At 44.5% G+C, this 13,431-nt stretch overlaps 1 protein-coding gene across 3 annotated transcripts in view; it reads left to right on the top strand.

Annotated features, from left to right (window-relative positions):
* Window positions 1–13,431, top strand: part of LOC133115238 (acid-sensing ion channel 2-like) — a 404,480-nt gene that overhangs the window by 339,281 nt on the left and 51,768 nt on the right. For all 3 annotated transcript variants that reach the window (XM_061225047.1, XM_061225046.1, XM_061225045.1), the window contains one exon: window positions 12,826–12,976. In XM_061225047.1, the coding sequence (XP_061081031.1) occupies window positions 12,826–12,976 (151 nt within the window). The remainder of the gene's footprint in view (window positions 1–12,825; window positions 12,977–13,431) is intronic.

Raw genomic sequence — 13,431 nt, 5'->3', positions numbered from 1 at the left:
TGTCAGGACTAGTTTGGTGAAGGTTATACTGCGTATGCCTATAAAGTTTATGTAGGCTGATTAGGTTCCTGAATGCAGTGGATGGCTCTTGAGGTTCTAGAAGGTTCTAGAAGGTTCTTCCAATGGAAAAAGCCACTGTAACAATATTCCTCAGCAGCCTTAGGGCAGGGGTAGGGTGGACTTCCACAAGAATCTGAGTTGTTTCAGGATATGGTTCTGGACCAGAAGACCAATGCAGAATTTGATTCTATACTTTTTTGAATACTATAAGAGTCAGGCCCTTGTTTTATGCAGAAGGGCTCTTTAACTAAATGTTTAGCCATTGTATGCTTAACCTTTTTCTGTGTAGTGTTTATGTTCTGAGGTTATATCTAGTTTTTTTTCCCCCAAATTGCTGTGTTGAACAGTGAAAAAAAACAAAAAAACATGACTGCTGTAATGCTCCGTGAGTGGCAGTTTACCTTGAAAAAGTTCAAACAGGTGCTGTATTGGAAAGAACAGATTTAGGCAAAGTCAAACAAAATGTCTGACAAATTTAGTAATTCTGCATCTACTGTGTCAGCATTGGCATAAGCATCTCATTAGGCTTGCTCATAAAACGTCCAATCAAACTGACAGAACCTAGGCTGCAGTCCAAACAGCAGCCTGTCACAGCGAAGCTTTTTCAGATGCGTGGATCATTAATCCAATCAGGCGTTTCCTGCTTTGGAAAGATGAAAAAGCCTAATGGATGTCTGAGGTCTGCATTGGAGAGTTTCTTGAGTCACCTTCAGAGCCACACGTTGTGTTGCGCACGAAAAGGTCTGTGATGTCCTGATTTTTTGCTAAATGGCTTTTGGGGCTCATGGGGCGACATGGCTCAGGCAGTAAGAGCAGTCGTCTCATTGGCTCAGGCAGTAAGAGCAGTCGTCTCATTGGCTCAGGCAGTAAGAGCAGTCGTCTCATTGGCTCAGGCAGTAAGAGCAGTCGTCTCATTGGCTCAGGCAGTAAGAGCAGTCGTCTCATTGGCTCAGGCAGTAAGAGCAGTCGTCTCATTGGCTCAGGCAGTAAGAGCAGTCGTCTCATTGGCTCAGGCAGTAAGAGCAGTCGTCTCATTGGCTCAGGCAGTAGGAGCAGTCGTCTGGCAGTCGGAGGGTTGCCGGTTCGATCCCCCGCCCGGGCTGTGTCGAAGTGTCCCTGAGCAAGACACCTAACCCCCATTTGCTCCTGACAAGCTGGTCGGTGCCTTGCATGGCAGCCAATCGCCGTTGGTGTGTGAATGTGTGTATGAATGGGTGAATGAGAAGCATCAATTGTACAGCGCTTTGGATAAAGGCGCTATATAAATGCCAACCATTAAATGGTGATGAAATGTTTCCGAAAAGCAAACAGACAAACATTTTTAGTGAAATGTTACAATTAAACCTGACATTCAGCTGAGATCTAAAGGAGTTGTTCCTTGAGGGGAAACCAGTTTTTTGGGGGGTGGGGATGTGGCAGGGGAGCTGCAAGACAAAATTGAGCCTTGATTGAGCCCTGTTCAGACCGCTCTTTACTGTACGCTATTCATTTTGAAGAAGGTATCGGTTCAGGCATTGCTTAGGAACCAGCACCATTTTTAAAGTATTGTTTTGTTGTATTATTATTGGTGAAATGTAAACGTTACCCAATAGCTATCCTGTACCCACCTATAGCTAAGCGTGTCTTGGCGTTTAACTTTGTGAGAAAGAAGAAATGTTTGGACGTGCACTCTCTTCCGAGGCCTTTCGCATTGGAAATGAAACGCATAGACACACATAGACTAAGATAAACAGAATTTCAAGACTGGTACAGAGCTCCACGCCACTAGGCCTACAGTGATGAACATGTAAATAAAATGAGCTTTGGGTAATAATAGAAAAGTGAAAGGATAAGCCGGCTTTAGGTGAAACAGTCCTTTATCACTTTTTGACAGAAACTGAAAGTGTATGTTTTGGGGAGGAAGAGCTTCAGAGATGGTTATTATTATTTATTGGTTATTCTTATTTTTGTACTGTACAGTGCTTTGAGCTTGGGAAACAAATAAAATGTCACTACTTATTATTATGGTTTCTCAGGAAAACAATTTAAATTGCAAACAGCATGGCATAACATTATTAGTCCAAACGGCTACTTTTCAGATTGGGGGAAAATGCAATATGAAAATATGAAATACAGGTTGGACGCTGTGGTCTGAAATTTGATCACTGGTTTTGGAACTGCTTCGGTTCAGTAATAGAAAATGAGACCCATTCATGTACAGTTCTGACCCACTGGTTTATGGGCACATGAAAAGAGGCTTGTGAGTGGAGCCCTGCGGAAATTTAAATTGCTTCACCTGGCATTTGCCAACCCGCAAATAAAACCTAAGCATGCATCTGCACCCCGCTCCCCAAATAATTTCAATCGGCGAAGAAAAGCTACCACGAATGAGACTAAAGCCAATTTCTGATGAATATGAAATGTATCAGTGATGTGCTCTTCTGCTTCGCTGTTTTAAAGTCCACAAGTTCATAAGGTGAGCTTTGTCAATAATCCCTAAACTACAAATTATTGATTCCATTTTCAAAAAATAATGCTTATGGGCAGAACTGTTTTCCACAGGAATAATAAGGTTGCAGTCTGGGCAATTTCAACACATACACGATGGAGTACACACTTGCGAAACATTGTGAAAATTATGATTCTCAGAGAACTTGAGGCTAACGCAGGCTTACCTGGGAGAGTACAGGAAGGCAGCTCTGACAGTAATTTGTCTGTCACTGTGGTCGGATATGAGGAAACTGAGTAGAGAAAGAAATACAATGATCTGGAACATTGGCAGAACTATTGTAGTCTTCCATCTTGTAATCATTTTGAGAATTGGATATCCTACATCGGTTGCCGGTTAAATTTAGAATAGATTTTACCGTTTACGTGTAATTCGCCTGTCACTGTGGATGTGAGGAAACTGAGTAGAGAAACAAATACAATGACCTGGAACATTGGCAGAACTATTGTCATCTTCCATCTTGTAATCATTTAGAGAATTGGATATCCTACATTGGTTGCAGGTAAAATTTAGAATAGTTTTTACCGTTTCCATATAAGGCATTGCATGAGCTGGTGCCGGTATATATCGCTCAGTTGTTGGGACATATATCACAGGAAAGGCGTTCAGGTCTTCAGACCAGAGGGTTCTGGCAATTTCGGAGTTCGGGTGCTTGTGCCTTTATTGTCTTTGCCCCAAGACTCCGGAACAGCCCTCCCTCTTATTTAAAAGCTAAAAACTGATTTAGCGGATCTAATCTTATCATCTTACAAACAATTTGTACAGACTGGCCTTCCCCAATGTATGATTTCTTTGAATTGATCTATTTATTTTTTTATTCAATTAAATTTTATTTGTTTATTTGTTTATTCGCTTTTCACAGTAGACGGTCACAAAGACGCTTCACAGAAGGAAAGAAAAATGTGAAATATCCTAAGCCCCCAAATAGCATATGAGCTAAATGACTCCCGAGTAGGAGAAAACCCTCAAACAGTGGCAAGAAAAAACTTAACCCGGTAGGTTAAGATGGTGGCAGTTCATGTATTGAGCTAGCTTTATATATTTGTACTTTTATTATGTACTAGTGTTGTTGCACTCTTGGCTTCATATCTACTCTTATGCTTTGGTTTTAAAGTGTTTTACCTTTTCGGATCTTTGTCACTTTACTGTTTTTCTTTGTTCCGCACCTTGTGAACATTGATAAAAAGGTGCTGCATGAATAAATGTGTTATTCAAATAAATGTATTATAAAATATGAATTGGAATAACTACTCAAAATCACTCATAATTATGTACTATATGGTGGCTTAGCCATGACTGAAACCAGATGCAAGTATATTAAAAATGTAAGCCACTGGAAAACTCACTCAAGTTGTGAAAGGAAACATGGTGTAGACACTGCAAGCAAAGTCCTGTGCTGCTTCTACACATGCGGTGTAGAATAAGCTTTGCTGTCACATCCTCTGAGTTGGGAATTTTCTAAATGGACAGCCTTGCTGTGGCTTACTCCTCAGAAGACACCATATGTTCCGTATTAAGAATTAAGCAACTCAGCTGTTGCCGGCTTGTTTATATGGTAGGTTAAGGGGGCTCAGGAGGTAAGAGTGGTCGTCTGGTAGTCAAAAGGTTGCTGCTTCAATCCCCCACCCTGGGTGAGTTGAAGTGTCCCAGAGCAAGACACCTAACCCTCAATTGCTCCCGACAAGTTGATTGCGTGGCCTATCGCTGTTGGTGTGTGGGTGAATGGGAGGTGTCAATTGTACAGTGCTTTGAATAAAAGCCCTATATGAATGCAGTCCATTTAAGTTGCATTCTTATTAAAAATAATATTTTATGGGGTGTCTCGGTGGCGCAGCCTGCAGAGTACTGACCGCATGCTCATTGTGAGCCGCGACGTCAACGGTTCGAATCCGACCTTCTGACAATTTGTCGCATGTCTTTCCCTCTCTCTCGCCCCCATTCTTCCTGTCTCTATATACTGTCCAATAAAGCTGAAAAAGGCCTAAAAAATATATATATTTTATTGAATAGGATTTGGCACAGTAGAACACATAATTATTTACATTTTACATTTACATTTTAGTCATTTGGCAGACGCTTTTAATCCAAAGCGACTTACAAGTGCATAGGTTCTACCACAAGTCAAAGCATCACATCCCGAACTAGAAAAATACACCTGGACTGCTGTTCTAAACATATAGTCGTCATCATAAGTGCAATTTTTTTTTTTAATTTTTTTTTTTTTTTTTGGGGGGGGGGGTTAGGCAGGGATAGGGGTATCAGAAGGGGGGGGCGGGGTAAATCAGGAGGGGGGACTAAGGTAGAGTTTGAAGAGGTGTGTTTTGAGTCTGCGTCGAAATAGGGGGAGGGATTCTGCTGTCCTGACAGTGGTAGGCAAGTCATTCCACCACTGAGGAACCAGAACGGAAAACAAGCGTGAACGTGCAGCTCGACCGCCAGGTGCCCGTAGAGAGGGAATCGTAAGGCGACCAGAGCTGGCAGACCGGAGTGGTCTAGCTGGGGAGTAGGGAGTGATCAGGGATTGTATGTAATGTGGGGCAGTCCCCTTAGCAGCCTGAAATGCCAACACTAGGGCCTTGAATCGGATGCGTGCGGCAATAGGAAGCCAGTGGAGGCCAATGAGAAGCGGGGTGACATGAGCCGACCTGGGCTGACTGGTGATCAAGCGGGCTGCAGCATTCTGGACCAGCTGGAGGGGCTTGATGGCACACGCTGGGAGACCGGCTAGGAGGGAGTTGCAGTAATCCAGGCGGGAAATGACGAGCGCCTGGACTAGGAGCTGGGTGGCTTTCTCCGTCAGGAGATGACGGATGCGGCGTATATTAAACAGAAAGAACCTGCAGGTACTGGCAGTGGAGGATACTTGTGGAGCCAGGGAGAGGCAGTTATCAAGAGTCACCCCAAGATTCTTTGCCGTACGGGAGGAGGAAACTACAAAGTCCTCCACAGTCAGTGAGAGGTCGATTGACGGAGAGGACTTAGCAGGGATGTAGAGAAGCTCAGTTTTGGCAAGGTTGAGCTTCAGGTGATGGGAAGTCATCCATGCAGAGATATCAGCCAAGCAGGCAGAGATCTGTGTGGTGATTTGGGTGTCAGGGGGGAAGGAAATGAAGAGTTGGGTGTCATCAGCGTAGGAGTGATAAGAGAAGCCGTGGGAAGAGATAACAGAACCAAGAGACATGGTGTATAGCGAGAAGAGGAGAGGCCCAAGAACCGAGCCCTGCGGGACTCCAGTTCGTAGGGGTTGAGGGTCGGAGAGTGCGCCCCTCCAAGTCACCTGGTAGGAGCGACCAGAGAGGTAGGAGGAAAACCAAGCGAGTGCAGAACCTGTGACACCCATCCCAGACAGCGATGAGAGCAGAATCTCATGGTTGACTGTATCGAAGGCGGCCGACAGGTCGAGGAAGATGAGGACAGAGGAGAGGGATTTTGCTTTAGCAGAGTGGAGTGCCTCAGTGACCGCGAGCAGGGCGGTTTCAGTGGAGTGGCCACTCTTGAAGCCAGACTGGTTGGGGTCATGGAGATTGTTGTGGAGAAGATAAGTGGACAGTCGGGAGCAGACCGCCCGTTCCAGGGTTTTAGCAAGAAAGGGAAGAAGAGAGACAGGCCGGTAGTTGTTCAGGGCAGAGGGATCGAGAGTAGGTTTTTTGAGGAGGGGAGTGACTCTGGCCCTCTTCAGGGAAGAGGGCATGGTGCCGGAAGAGAGGGAGGTGTTGATTAGAGAGGAGAGAAAAGGGAGAATGTCCTCAGATATAGATTGTAGGAGGGGAGAGGGGATGGGGTCAAGAGGGCAGGTGGTTGGGCGGTGGGAAGTAAGGAGTTTCAGCGTGTCGGCGTCAGCGAGGGGAGAAAAGGAGGTTAGGGAGTTGGGGAGGGTAGGAGGGGCAGCAGGGGTGGAGGGTTGGGAGAAGGAATTGCGAATAGCATCGACCTTCTTTTCAAAGAAGGAGACAGAGTCATCAGGTGTGAGTGATGAGGGGGGTGGGGGGGGAGGGGGGGCCAGAAGAGAGGAGAAAGTTGAAAACAGTTTGCGGGGATTAGAGGCGGCCGCGTTAATTTTCGAGTGAAAGAAGGAAGATTTAGCTAGAGAGACAGAGGAATGGAAAGATGATAAGAGGGCATGGAAAGAAGCCATATCACTGGGGAGACAGGACCTTTTCCATTTTCTCTCCGCCGCCCGCAGTTCGGTTCGGACAGCTCGTAGAGCATCAGAAAGCCAGGGACTGGGGGGGGAGGCCCGAGCTAGTTTGGTGGTGAGGGGACACAGAGAGTCAAAGGAAGATGAGAGGGAGGACATGAGAGTTGTAGCCGCATCATCGGTAGACAGTCGAGAGAAAGACTCCGCAGATGGTAGGGAGGAGAGGATTGTAGATGAGAGGGTGGAGGAAGACAGGTGGCGTAGGTTCCGTCGACAGGTGACAGTGGATGGTGGGAGAGATGGATGGGTGTTAGAGGAGAGTGGAAGAGAGAAAGAGATGAAGGAGTGGTCAGATATATGGAGTGGTGTTACAGAGAGGTTGGTTGTTGTGCAGCTCCTTGTGAAGATGAGGTCAAGAAGGTTGCCTGCTTTGTGGGTGGGAGGGGAAAGAGTGAGGGTAAGGTCAAAAGAAGAGAGGAGGGAGAGAAAGGTAGACTGGGTGGACTCTGAGTTGAGGTTGAAGTCACCCAGGAGGATCAGGGGGGTGTCATTGACAGGTGAGGAGCTGAGGAGGATGTCCATCTCATCCAAAAAGTTCCCCAGAGGACCCGGGGGGCGATAAACAACAATGATAAGCAGTTTGCACGGCAGAGTAACAGAAACCGCATGAAATTCAAAAGAGGAGAAGGAGAGGGATGAGGAGAAGACACTAGATCTCCATGATATTAAGAACAGCGACTACAGGGGACACAAATTAATTGCTGGATTTTTGGAGGATAAATTGATTATGTGTAGAATGTAAGCTGCACAAGAGATTAATCTGCTGAATTCCTAAATGTAACCCTGAGTTCACTCCTTTCAGAGTATACCATCATCATCATCATCCATGTTGCGGTCAGGTTGCTAAACCTGTAGTAGGAGAATGGGACAGGGGTGGGCTCTCCACCACCAGGTTCCCAGAATGCATAGCTGCTCACTGCCATGCAAATGAGCAACAACTGTCGGCTAAGGTGGCTAAATACCCTCTCTACCCGTTTCTGCACTTTGTCTTTATTCATTCACTCACTCTGCTGTTATGTAAGAAGGAGGATTGATTGCAAGATACATTTTTTTAACTACAATAGTTCCATATTTTGAATGTGTCTTGCACAGCAAGCTTCTCATTCTCTCTGCTCTGTAGTACACCTTTTTAGAATTGAATGCTGCACAGGTAAAATGCTTACTCATTGCTGATGCCTGGACTAAAATGTCTGTAAACAATTGATTGGTTTCTCCTTCAAACTTTAATGCCAATGCAGCATTGATTTAATAACAGGGACTTAACAATGAGAAATGAATTAACACGCAAATGCTCTCGGGTAGTCTGGGAGGAGTGTCGTGATGATTGGCTGTGAATAAATCACTATGATTTATTCGCTAGAGAACCAGGACATCAAGTTGGATCTAATTGGAAGTGGCTAAAGTAAGTCGATGAAAAAATAAAAACAAGCTAACAAAAATAATAGAAATCAGTGACTTATGGCCTTACAGGCATGCTAATGATACAGGTCCAATGTTTTTAAAAGCCTAAGAAAGTATATTTTCGACGTGTTTATATTCCCAATGTACAAAGTTGTGCGCTGAAGGTCAAAATGGACTGACCATTGGTTCTAGCATTTGCCCTTAACCAGTTGCCCTTTACACTGTTTACTGTAAGCGTAGTGTTACGGACCACAGTGTTGCTACGGGAACTCAGTTGTAGCGCAGACTGAGTTAATATGCACTAAAAACTCTATTTTAACCACTTAGTGCACAGACATACTGTATATACTACTAAGAATTTTCAACACGAAATTCCTGTGCTCTCTTATGTAAAACCGTCAATCAACTGTACTTGATAAGGTGATGCATTTACTCTCCCGGTTTAGAAATCCGCTGGTTACTGTCCAGCCTGAAGAATAAATGGCTTGTTTTTGTCATTATGCGTTTTGATATACTATCTTTATTATTTTCAATCATCTTCACTCTCTCTGGAAACGCGCATGATTTGTGTCGTAATGAATAGGAAATATATTGCTAGAGAGCGCGAGTAAACAACACGACTTGTTTGCTTGTCTCTCCCTTAAATAAAACAGGATCTGTGAAAAAGATAAACACACAAATGGGACGATGAAAAAGATATCGCTGCAGACAGACCGCTCTGGAAATGAGTCACCAAAGCAGCTTTGTTTGCTTGCTTTGTGCCTTCCATTAGGAGGTAAATATCCAAACCGAATTTGGAAAGCGCCTGATCTCCCTGTGCTTATTACTAGAGGGTGTGCATTTCATCACTGAAACCGTGATTAAGTCTGCATTCCACATTAACTTGATTATACTGTACATGCAGAGCCTTCGATATATGTGGCTCGACAAAATGGAAAGAAAACTAGATTAATTAAACTGAGATGTAAAAGCAAGAAATTACATTAAAAGGCACACTAGACAAATGACTAAGTGCCATACAATCCAATTCAATATGATAGTGTGCCTTTTCAATTTTGTTTAAAAAATGCCTTCAAAAACATTGATGCATTGTATATGATAGCCACATTTGATACCACTAAAGGCATGTGCCCAATGTTGATACAAACTGGAAAATTATTTTTTTACTTATTATCCATTTACCACGCTATACTACCTTGCGTGTTTGAAAATACATATATTCATGTTACTATGCAATATAACCTTAGTATTCTCATCAGCGATGTGGCAAATAAAACAATTTTCATTAGCCTTTTTCTGGACCTCAGTTCAAAGGCATGTTTTGTGTACTTTTTGCAGGTTTCTGCAGCGATTACTTGGACCAAAGTGTGAGAGAGTCTGGCATTTAGAGAAAAATCAATTACATTTACCAATTGTGTGGGTGTTTGCTCTGACTATTGGTGACTAGAGCCTTTTATTTAGAATAAATGCCATTGCCTGTGCAGATGGGAATTTATAATCAGTGGAGTGTACTGTTAAGGTCAACCAGGCATGTGGTTGCTTCCGCGGTGCTTTGTCGAGCAATAATTGGAAAAGTTTCGAATTATAATCTGTTCCTTATGAATTAAGAACATGGTAATGTGTCCCCTGGTCCCGAGAACCAAACTACTGCTGCCGTGGTTAAGTTCTGCATAACGCAAGTCCACAACCTGCAACTGAAGTATGATTAAAAAGCATTTCGAACTGGGGCTGCTGCATTGGGAAGAAATTGCGCAGAACGCTTCGCAGCCATTCGGGTCAGGATTGCGCAATAATTCTTTGCCGGGAGTCTGCGGAAGAGTTTTACTGCAAATGAGAGGCAAGTGGCAAACTTACGAGAACATTCTGCTAAATTCAAAGCGCTTTTTTCGCCCCATTTAAATTTCCTACAGCTGTCGGTGTATCCATATGTACTCTCGTGCTCGCATGCAAGAGGGCCAAAGCAAAAAAAAATAAAAATAGACATAGCTATTCTAGGTTTCTTCATATGTGCAACCGGAACTGAACGGTGATGAAGGTTCTCGTTAATATTCAGACTTTTTTAAATCCAGGAGCCAGTCGTTTTGCCTGTGTTAAATTAAATCCAAGTTTATTAAAGGCTTCTCTGTAGACGGCACCGTGTGTTGTAATTCTGAGAGCAGGGAGAGTCAGATTAACGTCCTCGGCAGCGCCTATGCTCTGCGCGAGTTGCACAAACATCCGAAAGCAATTTAGACCTTAAAGCTAAGCCCTAAATATGGATGCTCTTTGTTTTAACCATCTAAGAACTCGCCTTTTATCCTGCAGTTATATGTCAGTGATGCTGATGTTTTTATTGTATTTAAATTCAGGATTAAAGGGCGTAAAACGAACAGACCCTGAACCTCAGATGTCAGTGTTGGCTCCAGGAGTGCCTCTTAAGAGTGCAGAAAGATTATAGGGTACAGTATGAATCGTACATTTTATCAGAAGGCATGAGATTTACCTGCCTGTGTGACACGAATGACAAAATTAAATGTAGAATTATATGCAGTTGTTCATTTTTGTTTCATATTTTGTTGATTGCTTAGCTTGTAAACTACATTTGTGAATAAAATAAACAAGCACTTTAACTTGCCTTTATTCATGAGTCAAATGCAGGGAAACCAGGCCATTATCTCTCTCCATTTTGGATCTACATACAGGATCAGATACAGAAAGGAGATACAGAACGGGTATAGGCAGGGGAGGCAGCCGAGTTTAGAAGCAGTTTAAAGAAGGCGAAATGGTGATCGGTCCAACCAATTGCTCGTTGTGCCGATAAAGTGAGAACAACAGTTATCGATGTTAGCTTCGGATTTGAATATTGAAAACCGCCAGTTTAACGGAACCGAGCCCATCCGGTTCTTTTCGTTGCTGAATTGTGTGAGGAAATGTGTGAGAGATCCCATTGGCTTTCATTCCTGCAGCTGAAGTTCAAGCCACATCAGGCTTTGCCTGGCTGCTTTTTTTTCTTTTTCATTTTCAGTGATTTTTCCCTTTCTTTTTTTCAGAAGGTAAAATTGACAATGACTCTCAAATCCGCTAATTAAAAAGACCATTTTGGAAGTCTGGCTCCGTCCTCCCAAAGAGGCCTTACGCAAAGTAAGCCCTACAAAGCTTTGTAAAGGTCAGAAAGAAAAGGAAAAAAAACTCTGCCTCAGACTCTTTGGTAGGATTCCCTTGTTCACTGTGTTGTTTACAATATTTAACAACAGAAATGGGTGGGATGGCAAAATTTCATGCTTTTTCATCGCCACCTGTATAGGGCGGCCTGTAGCATAGTGGTTAAGGTAAATGACTGGAACACGCAAGGTCCCCTGGAGCAAGCAACCCTGCATTGCTCCAGGGGAAGATTGTCTCCTGCTTAGTCTAATCAACTGTACGTCGCTCTGGATAAGAGCGTCTGCCAAATTCCAATAATGAATAATGAATGTAAGGGCAAATTAGCAGGGGTGAAAAAAATCCAGGTTCAGAAAGTAAAGGTCCTCCACAGTATCACCGGTATTTATTAATTAGCACAATTAATCAGCCAGGAGGTAGAACTAATGAGTGAAATCATGAGTTAATGGGTGGAAGGAACACATGGCAGGACTTTTACTTTCTGACCCCTGGTCTTTCCACCTCTGCAAATGAATAACAAGCAAAAAATGTCTAACCCAACTGAATTGACCTCTGTATTGCCTTATGAAGTCCCTATTCACCATCATGGCCTGCAGAGCTTAGCAGAGCCTTCAGGCACCATGAACAATAGCAGTCCTGCGTTAATGGAGAAAGACCAACAGAATTTTCCCTCCAAATACCGCGTATCATGGTTCCACCATCCTATTCAGATCAGTGAATGAATGCAAAAATCTGTCAAATAAAGCTTGATAGTCCTTGCAAAATGGCCTTTGTACAGTAGTTTTCACTCCCTAACCTGACTCTGTAACAGAAATATATAAAAATGAATGTGTGCATTTGGACGTGCTATTTGGATGCTGGGGAGTCATTAGTTCAGGAGGTAAGATGCCATCTGGGCGTGGGAGGATCCCCCGCTCGGGCTGTGTCAAAGTGTCCCTGAGCAAGACACCTATCCCCCAATTGCTCCTGACGAGCTGGTTGGTGCCTTGCAGCCAATTGCCGTTGGTGTGTGTGTGTGTGTATGAATAGGTGAATGAGAAGCATCAATTGCCCAGCGCTTTGGATAAGTGCAGTATATGAATGCAGACCATTTACCATGTAATCATACGGTAGCCTTTATTTTTCCCCATGACACCACCATATTTACACGTTCCCTCGTGCCTCTACCCTCGTGTCACCTGCAGTACGCCACCCATCCACTCTGGTGTTGCTGCTACGGTTCGTGCACATCTCGCTAAATGTCAGCGTGCATAGGCCACGGCCTCAGGTCCCGCACTGCATGCAGGGATACGTGCGTAACATAACAGGCAGCGGTGGAGAAATCAGTATAAGGCGACTGACCGCGTTGGTGCGTGAAAACCAGTGACCCGCAGGGTGAGTGTTTGTGAAACTGGCTGTGGCTATGCTAAGTAATCTCACCTCTCTCTCTCTCCCTCCCTCTTTCTCTCCCTCCCCTCTCCCTCTCTCTCTCCCTCTCTCCCCCTCTCCCTGTCCCTCCCCTCTCTCCCTCTCCCTCTCCCTCTCTCTCTCTCTCTCCCAGGTCTTTACCAGGTATGGGAAGTGCTACATGTTTAACGCAGCGGAGGAAGGGAAGACACTCCGCACCACGGTGAAGGGCGGCACAGGGAACGGCCTGGAGATCATGCTCGACATCCAGCAGGACGAGTACCTGCCGGTGTGGGGCGAGACGGGTAGGGAGCAGAGTACCTGCCGGTGTGGGGCGAGACGGGTAGGGAGCAGAGTACCTGCCGGTGTGGGGCGAGACGGGTAGGGAGCAGAGTACCTGCCGGTGTGGGGCGAGACGGGTAGGGAGCAGAGTACCTGCCGGTGTGGGCACTAACACTTTAGCACTTTACATACAGATGTGTCCTCATGCTGTGTTCACGTTACGTAGGAGAAAGCAGAGCGATTGCCCCATTTGTGGTGTTAGTCCGTTACACATTGGTTGGAGTGGGTTTGAATTGTGTCCAGTTGTGTGCCAGAATCTATAGATATGGATACGCAACGGGGAAATAATAGGATAGAGTTATCAATTTGTTTGATCAGATGGGCTCCTACCGTGTGCGACACCACCTGATTTCGCTCGTTATTTTACCCGCTTGGTACAGATAATAAGCTAATTAGTGACACCAGGTAGTTTTGTGTA

This window comes from Conger conger, chromosome 16 (assembly GCF_963514075.1).
Source record: "Conger conger chromosome 16, fConCon1.1, whole genome shotgun sequence".
NCBI classification, from domain to species: domain Eukaryota; kingdom Metazoa; phylum Chordata; class Actinopteri; order Anguilliformes; family Congridae; genus Conger; species Conger conger.
This window is presented reverse-complemented; position numbering and strand designations above follow the sequence as displayed.